The sequence below is a fragment of the Pomacea canaliculata genome, linkage group LG6 (assembly GCF_003073045.1).
Source record: "Pomacea canaliculata isolate SZHN2017 linkage group LG6, ASM307304v1, whole genome shotgun sequence".
In the NCBI taxonomy this organism is placed as follows: Eukaryota; Metazoa; Mollusca; class Gastropoda; order Architaenioglossa; family Ampullariidae; genus Pomacea; species Pomacea canaliculata.
In genome coordinates, this window is record NC_037595.1 from 16,225,693 (window position 1) to 16,248,345 (window position 22,653).

The 22,653-nt window shown below is 40.0% G+C and overlaps 1 protein-coding gene and 1 long non-coding RNA gene across 3 annotated transcripts; one reads left to right on the plus strand and one right to left on the minus strand.

Moving 5' to 3' along the window:
- Window positions 1–534: 534 nt before the first annotated feature.
- Window positions 535–8,164, plus strand: LOC112567061. Of its 2 annotated transcripts, none has more exons than XR_003099737.1 (8): window positions 535–698; window positions 1,500–1,924; window positions 3,551–3,858; window positions 4,375–4,473; window positions 6,183–6,385; window positions 6,736–6,899; window positions 7,210–7,350; window positions 7,633–8,164. It is a non-coding gene; the product is annotated as an uncharacterized LOC112567061 (long non-coding RNA). The 2 variants fall into 2 exon arrangements; XR_003099736.1 differs by having other exon boundaries at window positions 536–698; window positions 3,551–3,825.
- Window positions 8,165–12,602: 4,438 nt separating this feature from the next.
- LOC112566170 lies at window positions 12,603–13,640 on the minus strand. The gene has a single exon (XM_025242163.1). The coding sequence runs from the start codon at window positions 13,638–13,640 to the stop codon at window positions 12,603–12,605; it is 1,038 nt and encodes a 345-aa protein (XP_025097948.1).
- Between the last annotated feature and the right edge of the window lie 9,013 nt (window positions 13,641–22,653).

The window sequence follows — 22,653 nt, forward strand, 5'->3', positions numbered from 1 at the left end:
TGACTTTGTACGAACGTCTCTGCATCCGTATGTCAGCAGGACCCTTACTCGCAGCAGTCAAGTGACGAATAAACAAATGAATGCATGACACAGACAGCACGTGTAGTATGGAAACTTATTTTACAGTCAGTCTGGTGGTAGGTCTGACTTCAGGTGTTTATGTGTGCACTTCACTGCATTACATAATGAGTGTATTACCTTCTGCTATTTTCTTTTAATAGTTTATGCTAGCCATGGAGCCCATTTCTACTCCTGCGTTTTAACCTATTTAACCGAAGTCGTTGTGATTTAGTATTTATTACAACTGTGTATAGAAGACAAATGGATAAAGAAATGGATGAATACTATTAATAATAATATCGTCAAGTGACTGTTCATTTATCTACGCGCCTGAACACACTTACACAAAATAAACTGATAAGATGTTAACATTGAGATATCTTTCAGTAAGATAACAGTGGGTAGACCTTTGAGTCATCACGTGACAGCCAGCCTGTGACTTGTATCAGCGTGTGGAGGGGATGGAAAGGTCGCTAGTAGCACAGAAAGGGTTAACAGCTGTCTGAGGGCTTATCCTGTTCTATATTTAGACTACACCTCACGTCCGCCACTCAGTGTCTTGACGAGGTTATATCATTCACATCAGATTTATTTCGGGACAAGTCCACCGAGGCAGCAACAACTAGCAGACGTCAGAGGTAAGATTTTACTTCCTTTTACACAGCGACTTCTCCTTCTGTCCTCTATGATGAGGTCATGTTGAGGGTAGTGTGGGAGACTTGAGTGAATGTATGGAGGTGAATCCGAGATGGGAACATGTGTGTGTTTGTGTGAGTTTTGGGTGTTCATGTGTCCATGCGTTGGTGTGTGTGTAAGAAGGTATGTGCGTGTGTGTATATGTGTGTGGTGAGAGGTGGATGTGCGTGTGTGTGTGATGCAAAGATACGCATAGTTATTGTTTTACGTCGGTTTGCATGAACGTTTGTGCCCAGGTATTTGTCACAGTTACATGTACCTTTTTCTCTGTGAAAATTCTGTGCCACCTGTTGAAGGTGTTTACCACACCTGAAGAATTGTCCGTTGTTAATACACATGTTTATTCTGTCAGTGACAATGTGACAAGTTTACGGTTCTTTCAGTGACATGAATACACCAGTCTTTTTTTATCAGACACATTTTTCCAGTTTATGTCACACATTCAGTTTGTGACAAATGCAGTTCTTTTAGTTGCATTTTGCCTCGAATACAGTTCTACCAGATCCCGTGTATACTTCTACCCCACACAGTCTTGTGCACTTCTCCTTTCTGATAATCTTATAAACACTACTACAGCCTCTCACCTCCACTCACTTCTGACATTTTCCATCCAGTACATTAGTTGCTGATGGTGACAAGTATTTATTAGTTGCTGGCTGTGCGGCAAAGAATGATACTGCAAACTAGATACCATAAAATGATGATGATGAGATTTTTATTATTTACTAAATATTTCTCATCAGCAGGATTAATGAAGTCCAAATTTTACCAGGAAACAGGTTAAGGCAGAATGTCTTCACACAATTCAGCTACGGCAAAGGTCGAGATGTCACATTCAAACCTGTGTCACGTGTCATGAGCGAGAGCCCATTGTCCTCTTCCTTCCCTGTGGTCACGTGATCACGTGCTCGTCGTGCTCGGAGACCATGGTCAGCTGTGCCTCGTGTGGGGGGAAGATTCTGGGCTCGTGTGTCCTCGCTCCACCAAGTCCCTCGTGCGGGACAAGCAGGGGTCTGAATGCAGCGTGACGACATCGTCACGTGGGAGGCTTCATGTCCAGCCAGACGTCCTGCCGCCTGTACCTTGAGTAGAAGAGTATTGACAATGCAAGCAATGCAAGCAATTACCATGCAAGCCTTATAGTCTGCAGCTTTGACTACAGACAATGGTAGACGCTAGTTCCACTTTTCTGTGACATTGTTGTTGTTGTTGTGAAGTGTATTGGCATCTTGTGTAGTAAATTACCATATTATTGAAATCACTTCTAATATGAATGTCATATACAGAACTTTAAAATACCTATCTAGTCTATGAAACTGGTGACAGTTCTTTGCTTTCTTTTTAATGACTTCAAATTAAAATCAATTTACAAAACTGTCTTTTTTTTCAATAGACCTTTTCTACAAATGTGAATACGGTTTGGAAAGACTTCGTAAACATCTTACAAGATCTTAGTCGAAAGAATACACTGACTTATTATTCATTCAAATGTTAGAATTGCCATACTACTGTTTGTTTGTATCAATGCAGAAGCTTTCGAAAGAACTTTAAGTTTTATTTTAAGACATAGTAACAGGCCAGTCCTAAATTCATGTCATATTCAACAACAAACTTGACAACATGTGTAGACATACGGGCATTCTTGTTAGCGTACTCTTAAATGTGGATATACTGTGTATGTAATCAAATATTTACAGATATAGAAAACACACGACTCTTAAGAAAAAAAGCTAAGCCTGCACATAATATATACTGGTCATCACCCCTTCAGGATGTACACTGAAAAACTAACCTACATAAATAAAAACAATTCCAAGGAAACATTTAAACAACAACACGTGTGAACATGTGGTACGACAGTCAGGCTTCTTCTCTTTCTTCTGTGAGTTTATGGTTTCTTCAATATTCATTATTTTATTTGTGTTGTCTTCTGTTTTCACACTTTTTAGCCTTATGATTGCAATTGCGTGTTTAGTATTTATTTCGCCTTGTGTTGTCATTATGCCGTGTGTGTTTGTGTGTGTGAGAGAGAGTTATTTTCTTACTTTGTGTAATGGCACAACTTGAATATTCTCTATTGCTGACTATTCCTTTTACAAAGAAGACAATGATAATAAAAGGAAGACAAGGAAGAAAACTAGCAAAGTTGTACTAAGAACGACGACGATGGAAGATATCGATTTATTCGTCGGCTCCAGTAATCTCCGATACTGAGAGAGAAGCCTGTAGTTATTTAGTTCGATAGCATAATATTTTATGTTCGTGATTTCCAGAAAATTTAAGCTCAAACAGTATTAAAACAAAAATAACTTTCGGTTTACTTTTCTCAAGTATCTTTGTTAGCGACCGTCTGTTGACTGAGTAGTTGTATGTAAACAACACATTGTTATGTGCTGGCATTATTTACAAAGACTTACAGGGACCGTGAGTGATTCACCAAACTATTGGACTTATATACTCCAGCCCCTTGTCCACCTGACCTCAACTTCCAACAGTCTGTGGTCTACTGTTCTACTCATGATCCTCACAGTCCTAGCTTCGTGTCTGTGATTTTCGGGAAAGTCCACTCACTTCTCTCTACACACAGCTTTCTATGACATCATGAAACTTTTTAATGTATAGGTTTTGGGGGGAATATATTTGCATACACATGTATGTATTGCTCTGCTATACGAGTAATTAGATGTAATGTCCACTATAATAACTCATGAGCACACAGACATAACTGTTGTGTCACCGGCTTGCTTACAAGTCCAAGTAATGATGAATGTTTTTTCTCCTTGATGTGTCTTAGGGACACGAGAATTGATGACTGAACCAAAAAAGGATTTGCACCACGTCCTTCAGGTCCTTAAAAGTTGTAATGATGATCTGCTTGAAGACATCTGACGGTCCACAAAAAGTCAAAAGATCAACTTAGTATCTCAAGATTTCACGAGCCGTGTCTTTTAATTCTCAAAGGAGACCGCCTTGCTTACAATAGTTGTAAACTCTCATACCTCCAGGGATACGAACACCACTGTCCACGCTGCTAGACACACCCATCCATGCTACTGGAGCTGACAGGCCGTTAGTACACGCGTCTTTGTACTATGATACATGGTCTGTACGTCGATTCTGTCATTACTTCCTGAATAAAATGTTGCACTTCCTTTTACCAGAGTGTTTTAATGTATTGATTTGTGAGTCTGATCACTCATCTTTACTCATATTAAATAGATATAGATGTATTCGTGCACACACACACCCGTACATACACACAAGCGTTAATGTAACAGTTAGTTATTAATATTAGCAGTTATTAATAATAATGACAACAATCGAACTGTTTATTAGATAGTGTAAAATCCTCCCAGCATATAACCAAGCTTTCAGGCTCAGGTAAATATAAATGCGATGAAATAATAGTGTAAAAAGATGTCATGTTCTACTTGATTACGCACATACGCACATACGAACACACGCCCACACGCATATACAAACACACAGTCAGTGATGACACCTAAGTAAATTCTTGTGTCTTGTTAATTATTATCAAGCGTTATTTTAATCTGTTAGACATGAATTTTCTTTCCTGGGGGCAGTATGTCCAGGATATTTTCCGTTTTCTGACTGCAGCCCCCGCCTGAGTCATGTGATTAGCTGAGCAATGGATGGGCCGACACCTGATAAAGGCTTGATTGTCCCGAGGGCAGAATCTTGTGTTTGCTTTGAGAGGTAAGTACCTACAGAGAACTTGGTGATTTTACAGATATCCAAACAGTTGTATAGCTACTGCTGCAGGTGTAAAATATTTATTTTTATGTGTGAGTTGTCTGGGTTCTTAACAGCAAGTGACTTTAGAATTTTTTAATTATCCTGTTGTGGGATATATATATAAAGCTAAGTTGCTTCCGATGAAAATCTTAAAATAATCGGCGTAGTTACATTTATATTTTACTAGTATGTTGGTGTCAGTATAGCACTTTGTATTATTAGCTCTGTTCTTAAAGGGAATGTATTAGTAAATATTACGACCTCTGTTGTTGACACGTATACTCTTACTGCTTCACTTGAACAACCGACACTAGTAGATACCGCAGCAGCTAGCATCATCTACTACTTCTGTACTTCATAGATGTTTGTCTTTTTTTTGAGGTGCCACTAGTTTGGTACTTCCAGTGCTTCTGCTGTTCTTACTGCTACTTCTTTCATCATCATTACGGATGTGTGAACTGTGACTGCTGCTTGATTACTGCCACTAATATTTCACTACTCACCACTAATACACTAATATAACTACTTAGCCTTCTACTCCTACTTTGAAGGTTTTGTAAAGTTGTTGATGCTGAAAAAAATAGTGTCCCCACCGCAACTGATCCAACTGATTTATTACTACGGTGCTACTGAAGCTAATGAAAAAAGAGATTTCTATCTCGAGACATACTTATCAAAGAACATAACATAAAATCAAGTCTGAGAATTGAAACTGTCCTAGTGATTCCTCCTTCCAAAGACATTGTGAAGAATGAGGTAGGCTGTGGTCTGTTGAGGTAGCTTGTTGTCAACTGATAGACTCGCCACTTCGCTGTCGACATCTGCTGAGCACACAGACCAGTCTCGGTGAGCTTTCACCAAAACAAGTGTCGGTGAGAGTTCACAGAGATCACCAACGGTGAAGTTTTCAGAAATTACAGCTGGTCACATGTATTAGTTACATAAGTGGTGGCAACTTTCTCACGAGTGATGTTCTTGCTGGGAGCGGAAAACACAACTTTCTGTTTAATATTGTACCAGTGTTGCTATAAATAGAAAGCTGACGTCATGCGAGCCCACGTGTCACTTGCGTGTTACGCTGATAGATGTAACTATCGGGTTTACCCGCAATGTCTCACATATTATCATCTTTTCTGTAAATGCTATTAACGGGTTTTTTTTTAAACAGAAGTTGACTAGAAAGCATCACATCCAATCGTAGAGGCGAAGAGACTTACAACGCTTGATGACGGGGGATGAGAGCATGATATAAGTTGTTTCAAAAGGGAAGGGGATGGAGACTGATCAACAATTAATAGTGACAAGCAATAGTTTACAACTAGTCGCCAACGATTGATAGTCCGTAAATACATAAGAATTACGATGGCGCTAGGATCAACAGTGATGATGTGTTGATTGTTTATGTGCATTGAATACTTAGATGTTATCTATGGTTATCATGGTTATTACATCCTTACTCCTGAAGCGCAAGACAAAAATGCTACGATAAATTATTTATTTTTGTGTCGTTTGATACTGAAGTTTAAAATACACACATATATTAAATTTAAATGATTTCTGAATTATGTACAGAAAGTGATAGGGTACGTCCACTTGCGGACTCACGTATCTGTGTTCTGTAGAAGTGTTGAGTATGTTTGTTGACTGAATCAAGTATCTGTGTTCTGTAGTTGTGTGACTGCCGCTAGCAGACGACACAGCGGGATCCAAGATGGCGCAGCCCCGTAGGGCTTCAGGTGTTGGTCTCCGCGACTCTCGTTGGCGAGAGATAACAAAGGCGCTCTATGAGGAGGACGTCGATGACTTTGTGAGAGGGTTCTACCCCGACTCACCCACACGCCGACAACTGCTGGCTGAGAGCCACAGACACAAGGTATGAGACTTGTTGTTTACCAGGCTACAGCAAAACATTTCTCAACATGTTAAACCTCTTTTAGGGACTAGACTACAGGGTGGCGCTGGAGTCGCGGTGCATCATTTTGTGAACAGAATGTTGTCTTTTTTGTCTTGGTATTAGTAGATAAAAGGCAGGTTTTGTCTTTCATTTCAGCTTTTTACCGTTTTACCTTTAGTGACTTAGAAATATGACTGCAATACCATCGGTTATGTAGTGGGATATTAGGCTGTTTATTGTCAAAGGCAAAACGAACCTATATGCGGCAGTGTTCAACAAGTTCACTGCAAGTGTAATTAAAATGGCTGTAATTTTTTAAATATCAACAGGCTATTTTTGTCAGCGGAAATCTTGGCAAAACCCTAACAGATAGTTTCCGTGATCTCTCTAATCCTCTAATGACTCTGAGTGGAAGAAAACTCAGCTTTCCGCAGGACTGGAGAGCCCCATCCTCTAGAAATGGCGCTAGCAGGGTTCTTCTACACCAGCACAGGTCTGATCCAACGTTTACATATTTACAATGCGTATATAATTAAATTAATCATTTATGGTTTAAATACATGTTACTCAATTATATCTATTTCTATTATTATAGGTTTCGGAAGCAAACTGCTAGATCGTAACTTTTTCTTTTGTGACTGTTTTGTTTTTACAGCTGAAACTATATCCGGTATGAAAACAATCCGCTGATATCGTGTGGTGGTCAGCATTTTAGGAAACATAACCTAGTCGAGAAATGTGTTATTCCTCTGAACACTTACTGTCAAAGCTGAGAGGTGATTTTTCACGTTTTTATCTCAAAGGCCAGATAGAGTGCTGCAACTGTGGACTGCAGGTTAGGGATGCCAATGACCCCAGGAACTTGTCCATGGAGAGTTCACATGAAGCTTGCACCTCGCTGCGTGCACCTGGCACGGTACAATGCTCAGGGACAGTCCTACAAGGTACAACACACTATAGAATTCCATAAATCTTAAAATTAACTCATAAAACCATAGAACTCTAAAAGACATTAAAGAAAGATATGTTTAATGACAAGGATGGAAATGAGAGTTTAATTTACAGTTACACCTGAGAAAGCTGTGTTTAATACTAAGTTGAGGTCAAAGTTTCGAGGTCTTTTACTGTACAACATGAAGTTCTTTTACTTTGACTCGACACATATTTGTATTAATTGTGTAACTGTATCAAGTTTTTGTTTGTTGTTTTTCTGTTTATTCTAACAGGGAAGTAAACTAATCAGAGTGAATTCTACGTCAGCCGTACTTGAGCTTCTGAGAAAATAATTTCAGGTCTGGGATAGCTACACGTTTAATAGGAATATGATTAATTACTGTAGAAATATGTAACTGAGGCGACAGCTTCAGCTTGTTTGTCAAGCTTGCAGGCAGGTCTGAGCTTTTTTTTTAAGAATGAACAGAAGGAGGGAGTGTATACAAGTGCAGAAGGCATCACACCCATTGCCTTACATCCATGAATTTAGTTCATCACCTTCTCATCATGCAGCAGTTAGTCCACCTCACACCATCCTTCAGTAGGAGACTCGTGGTCAGAACAGCTGGCAAAATATTTTGAGATTTGGAAGACAAAGTTGAGCAGTCACTAAACTATTTATTAGAATATATAAAAGGCAGCACAGATTATATGGATGCGCTGCTCGCTCCCTTGTCTATATTTATATATCTTTGTGGCACTAGGTCCTATTGTGTTTTCTGTTGTTGATTTGGCATCACAGTTTTTATAAATGTTTTAATTATGTTATCGTGTAGTACACGCATTTTGTTATAGTCTCTAATAATTGCTCTGTGGCGACGGCATTTACTGTGACTTGGCAGATTATTAATTTGCTGAGGGATTGATGAAGATGTTTTGTATTTGTATTTATAACACATGCGCACACGCGCACCCACACACACTTACTTTCTCTCTCTCTCTTAAATCTTGCATCGGGATAAAAAAATTGCAGTGATATATGCGATATACAAAAATTATTTTTTTCTGAAAGACAGACGAGTACCTCTCCTGATAACGTATACATCAGGCTTATGTCTCGTGGTACAAACTCATTGTACGGGTGGCATAAGCCTTGTCTCGGGTAACATGACCTTTCTTAAGAACACAAACAGTGCAATACTTTACTTTAGCTGAATTATTGAATTATTAGTCTCGTTCGTGCGCTTTTGAGTTCACAGAGATAAAGTAATCTACACATAAATAGACATTAAAATTAAAGGTTTTTATCTCCCTTACCTCGCTTCTTGAATGATATACTTCACTCTTTGTGAAACCGCATATCTCCTATTCTACCAAAGTGAAATATTAGACTCTGTTCTCTCTATTCTGTGTGTGAATATTCTGAGCCACCACAGCTCTGTATCGGACAGGTGATGTGAAAAATTCTAAAGTAAAAGTAAGTGTTATTACGAGAAACACACCCAGATGTTTCAAAAAATAAACAGTCTGAAAGTTAAACCAGACTGACATACAGAAAGAGCACCCTGGATGCGGATAGAGATGTCAACGGGTACATGCCAAGCAGGGTGGATAAGACGCAATAAGTGCAGATGACTAGGCGTGGGCAAGTGTGGCACACATGGTACAGAGCCCACGGATCCTGCAGGCTGGACATGAATAACTCGATAAATGTAGGACCTTGACATAGCAACATTAAGTTTATTAAGTAAAGATAGTCAATGCAAACACTTTACATACTAAGCAAAAAGCGAAGAAATTAATTATCGCTCATCAGTCCACTCAGATATGTGGAGGTGAGCAACACCAACATCACGTTCACGTCGTCCTTCCGTTATTCATCCATTCTGCTTTTCTTTGTCTGTGCGTTTGTTCTTTCTCGGCTTTTTTTTGTACTTCTTGCTTTCTTGAACTCCTTCATACCTTTTTCACAAACTCCGGAGAGTCGAGAGCTCCGCTGCTCGTCTGGTGCTTAGATCTCCGAAACATGGCTGTAACTCCTTTTCTGTTATTTATTGGTGTAAACAATTTGCACAAAAACATCCACCCGCTACAGCCATCGTCAGCTCTATCCGCCATCCCAACAGGAAAAGAATCTTAAAACTACAGAATCTTTATTATGCGAAATTACGGGAATGTTCGTAGTAAAATGCGATTATGACTTGCGTCTGTTTCTTTGTCTGTCTTGGTTAGTTTTTTTCTGTTCGGCTGAGAAATAAAAAAACTCCGTAACATTACCATTAATTTAATTAAACATTAATTTCTCTTGATCCTCGGTGACTCTCATAGTAGCCTTTCCGCTTTTATTAAAATTTGTGGAGGTTCGGTTATTTTAGAATTTCTCGAAAGATCATCGATTATCTTGATACTAAGAATACATACTATCTCAATAGTGAAGTGACAATTCCGGAATCTTCATTAGCTCTAATATATTCTGGCAAAGCAATGTTAGCTAAATAGTTATGTACACACTTGAATAAAAAGGTGAAAACAAGTAGAATCCACAGAGCATTCTGCTTATAAGTCTATAAAAGAGTGGTTGTAGTTAAAAGAATTTTATACATTCGATTGACTCTAATAAACACTAAATTTTGCACGATTTATGTTTACACTGAGTTTAAACGGCAAAGAAATAATTTAATCACACAGGGTCTTTCAATAAAGTCCAGTAAGACACATTATGAATATTGTGGGTTTTTTTTTCAATTGATAGCTTCTAGGGTCGAGTAAGTATTCCTATTTGAATAATTCAACACAACACCAGAAAATAATGAACAAAGATTTGTTACACACACTATTATAGAGCAATGGATTTCCCTGTGTGCTTTACGAACTTTTTACCGTAAATAAGACAAGAAACGAACCATCACCAGTGTAACTTAGTTTTCCGCTTCACACTGATGGGACAATAAAGAAACATTATTGGAGATAACTCTTGTGACAAATGCGTCTTCCTTCAGCTAATCACTACATGGCCGTGGACCGTCAAGACCTAACTACTGTGTGAATTCCTTTCTTTTCTCTTGGAAAGGATTTCACAATCAAAATAGTTAGGATCAGTGACTTTTGACGAGAAAAGAAATAGTTCCTCCAACTTTCAACATTCTGTACCCGTCTATGTTTAAAATCACAGTGAAAAACGTTCACTAATATCCAAATGTGGACAAACCAGGCGGGTGACGAACACCAGGAGAAAATGTCAAAAAACAAATCAAAGGCAAGATGACACTACAGCAAATTCCTTAAAGAGAATTCAAACTTAAGAAATCACCCAGTAGAAAATTTTAAAAATATAAACGAACACACATACGAACCTGAAAAATTGTAGGACTTCAAATAATACATGCTCCAGACTGTAAACTGCTACTTATCCAGAATACTTCTCTTTAAATCATAAATCAATGTGTTTTTAGAACTTCAACATAGTACAGTGTACGTAGTGTTATGCCTCACATTCACTCTAAAACTTTCTTCCATTGATTTTGTTGTCATGAGTAGCTCCTGAGGGACCTCTGTTGTTCTTGGTTGTGAAGTCCTCACGTCCCGTACTATAGAAGTTTATATATGAAAGTAATGTCTGTACACTGTGAGCAGACGACCGTACCATTAGTCACAAGACAAAAAGACGTGTGTGTGTGTGTGCTGTCACCTTAGCTTGACACAGACAGAGTGATTACAGGTATTTATTTACACGTGTTTGACTAGCGACGATGACACGCGAACAGCCTCGTTGTCAGGTCATGAAGGTCACAAAGGTCTAAGGTCAGGGCTGCAGGAGACCACACAGGTCTGCACATCCACCGTTAGGACGATTCCCGCCATCATCTACTCCAACGCCTACCACTTGTTGGTGTAGTAGAAGATCATTCACATTCAAAATAATTCTCCCTGGTGGAGGGTCCTGTAGCTTGCACGTGACTCTCACTCCTACAGTTCCGCCATTCACTTCTGGTTAACGCGCAAAGTAAACTCCGCGCTACTAATAGAGGTATGTTTGTTGCTCCTTCACTCATTTCCTATTATATAAAGTAGCTAAATGTGAAAACATTTTCAAGCTACTCACATTTAACCGTGTATCACAATATAAACAACCGTACAATAACATTCCATAAACTGCATTGTTATCTTTTACGAGTCTGGAGCTCGGCGCGTGAATTGCCGACACACAGACGTCTGCTTGATCGTCGTTTGATTTACCGAATATCTAACGATAACCACCAAAGACTAGGATTTGTTAAAATATCTGCACCCTGACCACGGACAAACATCTCTGGACTGATGGTTGTCAGTGGAGACCAACCCTCAGCCTCTCACTAGTAGTACTTGCAGGCTGTCAGGTCTCAGCCAACCATCTCACCCATTAGTATCTGGAATCGCGATAAAGTTGATATGCAATAATATGTTACTTGGTTACTTTTGTGCATTCCGTCAATATTATAGTTCACATCACCTGCTCTTTTTCTTGATGTTAACAATTAAACTGATAGAAAATTTGTATTTTTGGCTTTCTTTTAGAAGTTAACGCCAAACATTTGTCTGAAAGCAGTCTAGAGACATAGACTGTGTCAACACATTCTAGTACCTTTCATCAGTTTTGTATTTAATAATTATCTCATTCGAATCTTTACAATACTGACTACTAAGTTCCTCTATAAACTGTGCTAGTGGTGCTGATCGTTATCTCCCTTTGTACACGTCATCGCAATATTTATCGCAATATTTATCGCAATACATTATAAACATAAAGGCACCGACACACACATGGCATGGTGTCTAGCACCTCTAATGGTGTTGATCCCTCGAAGTAAGGTGACTGTTGCAACCGTAAAGCTTTTACTTTTTTCATAAATAATATCTCCCGATTCTTTTTTGAAGGCAGCATTGTAGCCTATGATTTCATTGGTTGTAGACGATTACAATAAAGAGTAATTAAGCCTTAAAATGAAGGCATTCATAACGATATCTTTAAATATGCTTGTTCTCTTGTTCTTGCTAGCCACGGACATGGACGTGGACACCAGAGTCAAGTGCGAAAGAAAACCTTAAAATCCTAAGAATAATATTATAATTATACTATGAGCATAGACATTACAATAACCCGCACAAGCGCAGAGACTAATACTACACTACTTGTGCTTCAAGAATCGTCTAACACAAATTTATCAAGACTGTAAAAGTGTTGTTTTTTTCATATAGATGAGGTAGTAGATGAAAAGAACTGTACCTAACGTTCAACTTTAGTGACGTCACTAGGATGGCTTGTCAAACACCGTAACAGGCTGTGTGATTCTTCACGAAACCGAGAAGACCGATGATAGTAGATGAAGATGTTCAGACAGCCGTTCACTTGATACACTACACTTGTGATGGATATGACTGCCATGAACTGGTCTGTGACATAAGAGTCCGAAAACCGATCCACTACAAACCAAAAACTTAACTGACAGGCCACGTGAGGTATGTAGGTGACAATGAAGACGATGGCGACCATGGTCAACATCTTGTTCAGCGCCACCTGTCGCCTTTGAATGTTGTTAGCGACACAACTTGTGTTTTCTCGCCACATCATCGCTGTCCTCAGTGTCTTGACTGTGACAATCGTTGTTACTGTCACGACAGTCAGAATGACAACTGGAAATACAGTTTCAAGAGTGACATTTCTAAACAAATACAGAAACAATTTGTTGTTGTCGTAAAACTGAGTGTAGACAGGAAACCAGTAGGTGCAGTTTACAGTTGACATCTTTGCAGCACTGTAAGAAAATGGAAACGGTACATAACAACCCTGAGTCAGCAAGAAACACGAGACTATCAGCGATGCCATCGTCTTGGTGCGCATAATGCTGGCAGCACGGTGTGGAAAGACGACACAAACACACGTGTCCACAGCCACCGCCATGTTGATAATAGAGGATGTCAGATAGAAACCGCGAGCAACACCAGTCAAAGCTAATGTGACTTTAGAAAAGTATTCTTGAGAAAGAACAAGATCGTGGAGGCGGATTATTGAAGCGACAGGGAATGTGAAAAACACGATGACAAAGAAAGAACCGTGAGCCAACGACAGCGAGAAGAGACACACGTTCATCCGATCTCGGAGACCCTGTCGCCAGAAGAGAAGACAGTTGATGATGTTGGTGGGTACACCGACCAGGGTGACCAGAGTCCCCAGACAGGCGTACACCACAGTCTCCACTACCTGCGGCACGTTCATGTTGACAAACCCACGTATGCAGATGCTTAGGTCTGTAATGGCGGACATCCTGGGTTTAGCAAGTGTCTTCCGTAAGGAAGGAAACTATTTCAACCGTCAGAATGTTTGGTTAAAAAAGATTTTGTCCTGTTAGAGTCCAACAGTTCACATCACTGCTTACTTCTACACACCATGCCTCATATATGAATCATTATCAATGGAATAATACACGCAAAAAGTCATGTTAATAGTCAAAGAAAATATTTCTTCAATGGCTAGTGACCCCTGGGGTCAAAGTAGCATTGCTACATTGTGGTAACGATGAACACATCGAAGATCATGTTCTGAGTGCGCGAGGCCAGTATTTATATAAGCGGTGCACCGTGCGCGATCATTAAGGGACACTTGATATATGATGGTGGCAGGACAATTCAAATACGAAATAATAAAATTATTTTTATGTCATGCTTAATTGGGGAAGGAATTCAGAAGGTTTGGAAATTAAATTCACGTGGCTAACATCTCGCCGTGAATATTTACGACAAGGGAATGTCAGCAATGTCGGGACTGCAGGTGATTTAGGACAGAAATACCTCCTTATTGAGTTTGCTTCAACTAATGAGACTCATATTTTTATTTTTTATTTACAAGATATAGCAATGTATGCATCGGGCGCGCTCGTGTGTGTGTGTGTGTAAACGTGTGTGTTAGTGTGTTTTAGCTTTGGATGTATCAGTAGGTGTGCGTGTGTTTGTGCGTGCGCGTGTGCGACTGCTAATCGATCCTGACATGAGACGAACTTTAATTACGAACTCTGCTGAGACATTTCTGACATTTTTATGTAAAAAAGTGAAATAATAGGATTTACTCGAAATATTTAATTTTACTTTAATAGATAATAACGTCTCCATCTATCCTTTCATAGATCTAATTATAAGTGAACAGTTGTATGCCTTTGAGTAAAAAAAACTGATAGAAACTAGCAGCTGCTTTATTCAGGGATCAGTTATAGCAACACTACATATTTTCAAGTAAACAGACTTTTTGAGTGTAGGCATTATTGTGTACGGTTCAAATTTTCAGGACTCCACGAGTCTTACGCTGTAGGTAACCCTTTTGGGTCGCAGTTACCACAGAGGTCATGGCGGTGGGAGATGTAGATGAGGAAGGACAGTGCAGGACATTTGCAAGATGTTCACACCACCTGAATGACCTGTTCACTGTTTTCGCAGGTTTCTTTCTTCCTCAGTGTTTGTCGTGTGGTCGTCTGTGTTGCCGGGTCCTGTACGACGACCACACGACGGTGACGGACTGCGTCGATGACCGATGCAATGTTAGAGGCTATGATTCCTACCTGGAAGATGACTCGCATTGGCAGCATAGGTAGGTGACAGGCAAGGATGACATTGTCATAGACTGCCAATGACGAATAACACACATTGTAACAGCAACAGCGAACATGCAAGAAAAGCTACTGCTCCTTACGAACTTTATTGAAAAAAATTTACAAACACATTTATCAGAATAGTTTACACGATACTTAGCATGAGAAGCACAATAAAAAATAATGTAACCAATGTCCAGTCGGCGTTTGAACAACTCATCAAGTATCGTTGGACGCGCATTCTGCTTACTGACTGCACTTGAATAAAACGACCACAAACATTTCAAGTAGCAATGAGTGTACCTTCATTTCCCTCCCTCCTGCATGAAATAGTTGCTCAAACTTTCAGTGAATCTCCGGACATCGTTTGTCACCTGCAGCAACTCATCAGGGACATCATCACTTTCCTGGACTGATGATTGTTTCATGTGTTTCGGTGCATGTGGAGCAGCAATTGTAAGCTTCGTGATAGTCTTCATTGTACCATTAAAGCTCTTTTTTGATAAATAAATATTTTATCATTTTAACATGTTGAAATTCCACATTTCACTCATTATTTTCCCTTTTCATCAGCATGTCCACAACCATCTCCAAGACCAACTATTTCAAGTTAGTAGAAGCGACTTTAGCTTGTTCGCTCGATTAAATAGAATTTTGGTGCAAAGAAGCAAATATTATTAGGTTTATATACTAGGATTTCTTTCGGTTCTTTAGGATTCGGTCCAAATAAGCGAATAATAATTATGTAAACAAATATTTTCTTGAAGCAGAAGAAGCTTGAAAAGGCTAAAAAGAAGGTGGCAATACATGTGGTTCACAGACGAATCCCCGAGTGTTGCTCAGTCCAGTGGTTTACTCGCTCTTGCGTGTGGTACATTACTCTTGTTCATGAACGTCTGTGAACACCATTGAACCTGCTTTGTACTCATTAAACAGTCATGTTTATTGCTATTTGAGATACACTGTTTCGAATTTACCTAACGTAATTCATGCATTTAATTTTATGTTGTTGATTTTTTAAACCATGTATCTCAATGTTATTTTTTTTACATTTTATCGCCATGGTAAAGTTGTATCTAAATGCCAGTGGTAAGATGCTCCCTCAGGTTTGCAGCAGTATTTTATCTGACACTTGTGATACACTCAAACATACTTACAGGACACGATGTGATGCGTTTGAAAATAAATTGAACAGTTACGGAACAATCTTCAATTTGTTTTGCATTTTGAATTCACTTTTCACACAAAACTCACACACACATAGATAAACACATGCACAGTATCCGGGAAAAGTTAGAAGAGCAAAGAGAGAGCGAGAGAGGATTACATTATCTTGCAGTCAATGTGTACAAACTAAAGAATCATGACAGAAAAAAGAAATAGCACAAATAATAAAATAATTACAAGAGTCTTAGACCAAACCATGGACACAAAAGCAGACATACTGTACAGAACGGAAGACCCCTTGGCTGTTGATGCCAGTGAGCTGAAGGGATCTTACCTTCTTTCCCCATTTTCTCTCTCTCTCTTAAATATATATATTTACACACGCTCGCAGATAATGTTTAGAAGGCGACTAAAGTACTAGACAACAGGTACTTCATGGACATCTCCCGTGTCGTACTAGCTCTGTGAGTCTTTGCCTTTCAATGATCCATGGACACTCCCTGGAATATGTCTGAACATTCTGTGCATCTCCAGACGAAAGCGTGAGGAGCGATGATAGTAGATAAAAAAGTTGAGGCAACCATTTAGTTGATATATTCCTCTTACTGCCACTCTAACCTCTTTATAGTAGGTCACATTAACAGAAGAGGACCTGATGAACCATAGGCTGAGCTGAGAAGCAGCGAAGGGAATGTCAGAAACAATGAAGACGCACGCGACGATCAACAGCATCTTTGCTGGTGGTGAATGTTGCTAGAGCCATGACTACAGTTTTCTCTCCATGTTATGAGAGATCTCAGTGTCTTGACTGTCACAGCCGTTGTCAGCGACACAACTGTCAGATGAACAAGTGGCATCACTGTTTCGAGCATGATGTTGCGAAACAAATAGACAAATAATTCATTATCTGTGTGAAATGTAGTGAATACAATTACCCAGTTGGACACATTTCCTATGTTAATTATAGCAGCCTGGTAGGAAACTGGATATATCAAGTAGCTGCCCTGTATACATATGAAACACAAGACTATCAATGACGCCATTGTCTTGGTGCGCATAATGCTGGCAGCACGGTGTGGACACACAACACAAACACACGTGTCGACAGCCACCACCATAATGATACAACCGGATGTCAGCGCTAATGCACGTGCTACACCTGTCACAGCTACTGTAGCTTTTGACATGTACTCTTGATACAGAAAAATGTCTACAAACCGGATGAAAGAAGAGATAGATAAGAGCACAAACGTGGCCATAAAGTAACAACAGTCCACTACCGCCAGAGAAAACAGACACAGGTTGACACGAACTCCAAGACCCTGGCACCAAAATACCAGACCGTTGATGAGGTTGGTGCAGATGCCGATGAGAGACTCCAGACTGACGATCCCCCCGTAGAAGACAGTCTCTAGCACCTGGAGGACCTCAGAGCTCGTGCAGTCGGTCCACGTGTTGGTGTTGAACCGTTTGTAGCTACAGTCGCTGGAGTTGGTCATGACAGACATGGTGTCTACAGATATTTCACCGGGCAGCTGACGATAAACACCTCGTGTGTTTTAGACATGCTGTCAACAATTCAAAATGAAATGTTTTGTCTCCTTTTTCCTTCTTCTACGGCAACATTTTATACTTTTTTTGCAGTTGTACTGTTTACAAAAAGAAAACAGCAAAATTGCATCGACAGAAAGATAGAAAATGTAGAGATGAAATATATTTTTGTAAAAATATAAAGCACGTTTAGATAAATTTACATTGGTTGTACCAGATGGAAAGTGTAGCCTGAATAGCTAACAAGAAATTTAACAGGCAAATGCCAGCAGCATCAGGTTTGTCAGAGACATGTACACTAGGTGTGTGCTCAAAGAAAATTATTTTTAAAGTTTGCGATGTTGAGAAGACATCTTACTAATTGTTAATAGTTTCCACATCTTTGATATTTTAGACAGTTATTTGTGTGTATGTGTATGCGCGCTAGAGAGAGAATAAATATGTTCCTCTATTGAAAAGGAATAAAATGAAAGTTTTTCTAAGAAATTATTCACGATTTGATCTCATTGACCCCAATGTAAAGGTAGCGATGAAGGACATGTTTACCAACCAAACAGCATGAAGTCTAGTGTTTAGCAATGGCGGGAAGATTTCGCTGTTATTATTAAATTAAATGATGTTTGAAGGGTTGTGTGCTGAGGTTTGTGTTCTCACGAATATCGTCAGAAGACATTTATCAATGCTTGATGAACTTCGATAAACATTTTAGAGAAATTAGAAACTAGACAAGATTTAGGTTTTCACACAATAATGACATTCTAAGTCTGTTCAGTATTCCCACCTGTGAACAAGATAGTTATTTTACATGTGCTTGTGTTGACATCAGTCTTTCCAGTTGGTGTAGCGATGTCTGACACAGTATGTTACTCGTGCCCCCAGGCTGTGTGAGCTGTACTTTGAGAATACTGCCCACAAGGTACATAGAACTCTAGACCATCGGTTATAAATGTAACACTGAGTAGATACAAACATTATAATCAAAGAAAGAGACACAATGAGTGCAAAGGAAAGTGAACAGAGTGAAACTCTAGTGTACGACAGACAAAGTGTTGTGGATGTTGACTGAAGGGGAAATAAAGTTGTTGCTTGTGAACCTCTGGCATAGCGGAGTAAAAGTGGTTAAACGGGGTCACAACCTCGTCGTGCACGGGAACAACGACTGAATCATCAGTGAGGAGCAACGCCAGAGGCGAGCACAGCGACACAGTGTGGTGACATCGCCTGTCGTCTGCAGCGCACATCTACCTGTCGATACATCTCACCGACAGTGTACAGCTCCGCCAGGTGAGGCGGCGTGGCACAAACCTCACATCAGCCATGCCCTTGGCTAGGGATACCAAGCAGGATACATCACCTTATAGCAAGTCAGACTCCTCGGAGAGTGGGGAAGAATGAAGGAAAGAAGAAATCCCGTCACCTTACGGCAAACAAGACACTGCTCAAGCAAGTGATGTCATCTGTGATTTATTTACAATTCCTGTGGTCACGTGCCCCGCTCCGTAGCCTCCACAAGGTACAGGGGCGTCAGGGGATGAGGGGACAAAGCACTTTCACAACTACAGCTGCTCTAGCAGGCTCTCTGGCTACAGTTTCACAGAAATAAAGTTAAGAGTGCTACAAGCTAGATTAATTAATGTGATAGTACATACACCATCAGTATTGACAAATACCGGGATAGAAAGAAGATTAAAACACTTCTGAGTTATCGTTTTTTATTTATTTCATTATTCGAATATTTCTTATATTTACAGCTTCGTGTAAATAAATAAAATAAATAATCATACTTCAGTCGCCACTCATTTCTTGCATCGTTTTAGAGTTACATGTGATGGATTTTTGAACTATAAATTAGAAGTACTTATACATCGGCATGTAGTTTCTCTTTCTATATATATATATACACACATAAAATTTCAAGTTATATCGTAGTACTGCTGAGAGTATTACTAGAAACCTACAAACGCAAGCAAGCAGTAAATAACCAACGTGCGAGAGTGAGAGTTCCACAACAATCCTGCATTTCCTTGTCACAACACGATTGAAAGCTCAGGGAAATGAGGAAGTTGATGACAATTATCCGGTTACTGTTACAGCCCACGTGAGCACGATCCTGCAGGTAACAGTGTGTACTATGTCAGGTGCATCACGTCACGTGGTTCACTAGAACCCACCCGGGCTCTCCTTCCAACAGAAGACTCGACGACATGAGAATCAAAATACAAGAAAAAAAATTTACGATATAAAAATCATGAGAATGACTTCACAATATCGCTCATCTATAAGGTTATTAATTCTGTTCACACTTCCAATGATGCAGTGTTTGTGTAGACTGTTGTAAAAGCCAGTTAGACACAGACGTGCGCACATCACTTTAGCAGCTGTTGAGTGGAAACTGCTGTCCAGTAAATCAGGTGCCAAACACTGTCCCCGCCCACACACGTCACGTGGGATTCTTCCACCACCGCTTGTTACACGGCTACATTGTTGTACAACATACAACAGTACATGCTCCGTGCAGTCACAAGCTAACACCTCCCTGATGACACGTGATCCTCCCGACTCTAGAGTGCGGGCAACTACACAGACAACTTGTCTTCACGGCTTTGATGAACTGCTACCTTAGACAGGTAGCCCATGATCTGGCGTATAGTGCTAATCATTTTAACGACGACAGAGAAAGTGTTGACAGTTCGTTGTCACTGGTTGACCTCCTCACATAGGAATTCTTTCTCCAGAATCTTTGCCCTTCTCACTCACTTTTCGGTACTGAAGAAAAGTCTCCTGACATTAAAGAAAGCTTAAAGCGCATCGACTGTTGGGCAAGTAATCACATCATACCTACAATTATCCTGCAAACTTCTTGTTTCCTTATTTAATGCATTCACACACACACTCACCTACACACACACACCTCCAGTATCCCTCATCCAATCACAACTGACCAGCGCAAACAAGACAAAGGTTACACACTTACTTGACCTATGAGAAGCCACGAACAATCGTGCTTAACTTTTATATATACTTCTAACCCACATTAATATTTTACTTTTTTAGGGTTCACAACAAAGCAAATATCCCGTGCGGTGAGGTAATGAACAATTAATTGAATAATTTTGGTTAGGGTCACAGACCTGTCCGTCATTCGTGGTAGTGACTTTACCTTGCTGATACCTGTAATGATTTGAACGATCACACGATAGTGATAAACATCTACTGATCGGCAGTTGTAAACTAGATAAACACAATGACTGACCTGCCCTTCGTCTCATGCGACTTTCAATGGGAGCTGAAGGAAACTCTTAACAGTTTCATTGAGTATAAAATAGGGCCTTGGGTTAAATTTGCTGTCAGCCGGCAACAACCGCTGCTACCTACACTGCTGAGGTAATGATTGCAGTTAGTAAACAAATATTACAGCTTTTCGACATTATTACAGGCCTGTATATCATCTAGTGCAGTGCCACTCACCAGCGGTTAATAGAAAGAATGTGGGTATCAGTAACACATTTCGATCTGAATTATAACTATGGTAGATTATTTCATACCTTTTCATTCTCTCAGATATTTATTTATTTATCAAACCGCCACTTTGTCTAGAGGAACAGTTGTTAATTCTAAGCAGAATCACGTGCTTTAAAAATACAGTAAAGTTTTACACCTGTAAAAATGCGGGTTTTGCATCTGCCTCTCTCTTATTTTTACACTAACACGCACGCATTTATCTATGTACAGACATATACACATATCTCAGTCACACACACACACATTTACTTATAATTATTATCTATACACTTTTCCACTTTTTCGCCGGTGAGGTGCGCCGTTTCGGTACCCGTACAGCGCAGTAAACTTCCCCAACTTCACCCACCTGGAGAAAGTAAGGCCCCGTTATACAGCTAATAACGAGACATAAAACTTTCACAATTCTTTTTTGCCGTTTTTCTTCGAGGAATGACTCACCATGCTGAACAGTTTCTGTCGGAATTGTGAGGAGCGGTAGTAGTAAATAAAAAAGTTGACACAGCCGTTAAATTCAGAAAAAGCAGATATTACCGCACAAGCTGTCATAAACTGAGAAAAGATGAAAGGTTCTTCCAACAGGTGCATGATGAACCACGAGCTCACCTGCACTACAGCAAAGGGTGTCATGGTGATGACGAAGACACAGGCGAGGATCACGAGCATCTTGGTCAGCGCCACCTGGCGGTGCTGAAGGTGATTAGAGACAGAGCTTGACTTCTGTCGCCATGTTATGGCTGATCTAACTGTTCTTACCGTGACAACCGTTGCCATGGATACCACTAGTACAATAAGGAGTGGAAGAACTGTTTTAAGAGTGATGTTTAGAAACAGATATACAAATAATTTATTTTCTTCGTGAAACACAGAGGGAACAACATTCCAGTGAGTCTGTTGTCCTACGGGTACAGGCACAATCCTATAAGAAAACGGATATATTATAAACAACACCTGCATGAGCACGAAACTAAAGACTATCAGTGACATCGCTGTCCTGGTGCGCATAATGCTGGCAGCACGGTGTGGACACACAACACAGATACACGTGTCTACAGCCACCGCCATGTTGATACAACCGGAAGTCAGCGCTAAAGCACGCGCTACACCTACAACGTATGTTATCGTGTTTGCGCTGTACTCTTCATAAACATCATTACTGTAAAAACGGATTATTGTTGCCAGGGGGAACACACTGAATGTGACAGTAAAGTAGCAACAGTCAGCCACTCCCAGCGAGAAGAGACACAGGTTGACACGACTTGCCAGACCCTGGCGCCACAACACCAGGCAGTTGATGATGTTGGTCACGATTCCCACCAGGCATTTCAGAGATTCGAACCCCGAGTAAAATACAGCCTCTACTATCTGGCGAGTCATCCAGCTCGTATCTAGACCACGTGACTCAGAGGAGAGATATTCGAAGCCATTAGTACTTGTGTTCATACTTCCAGTCGATGTGTT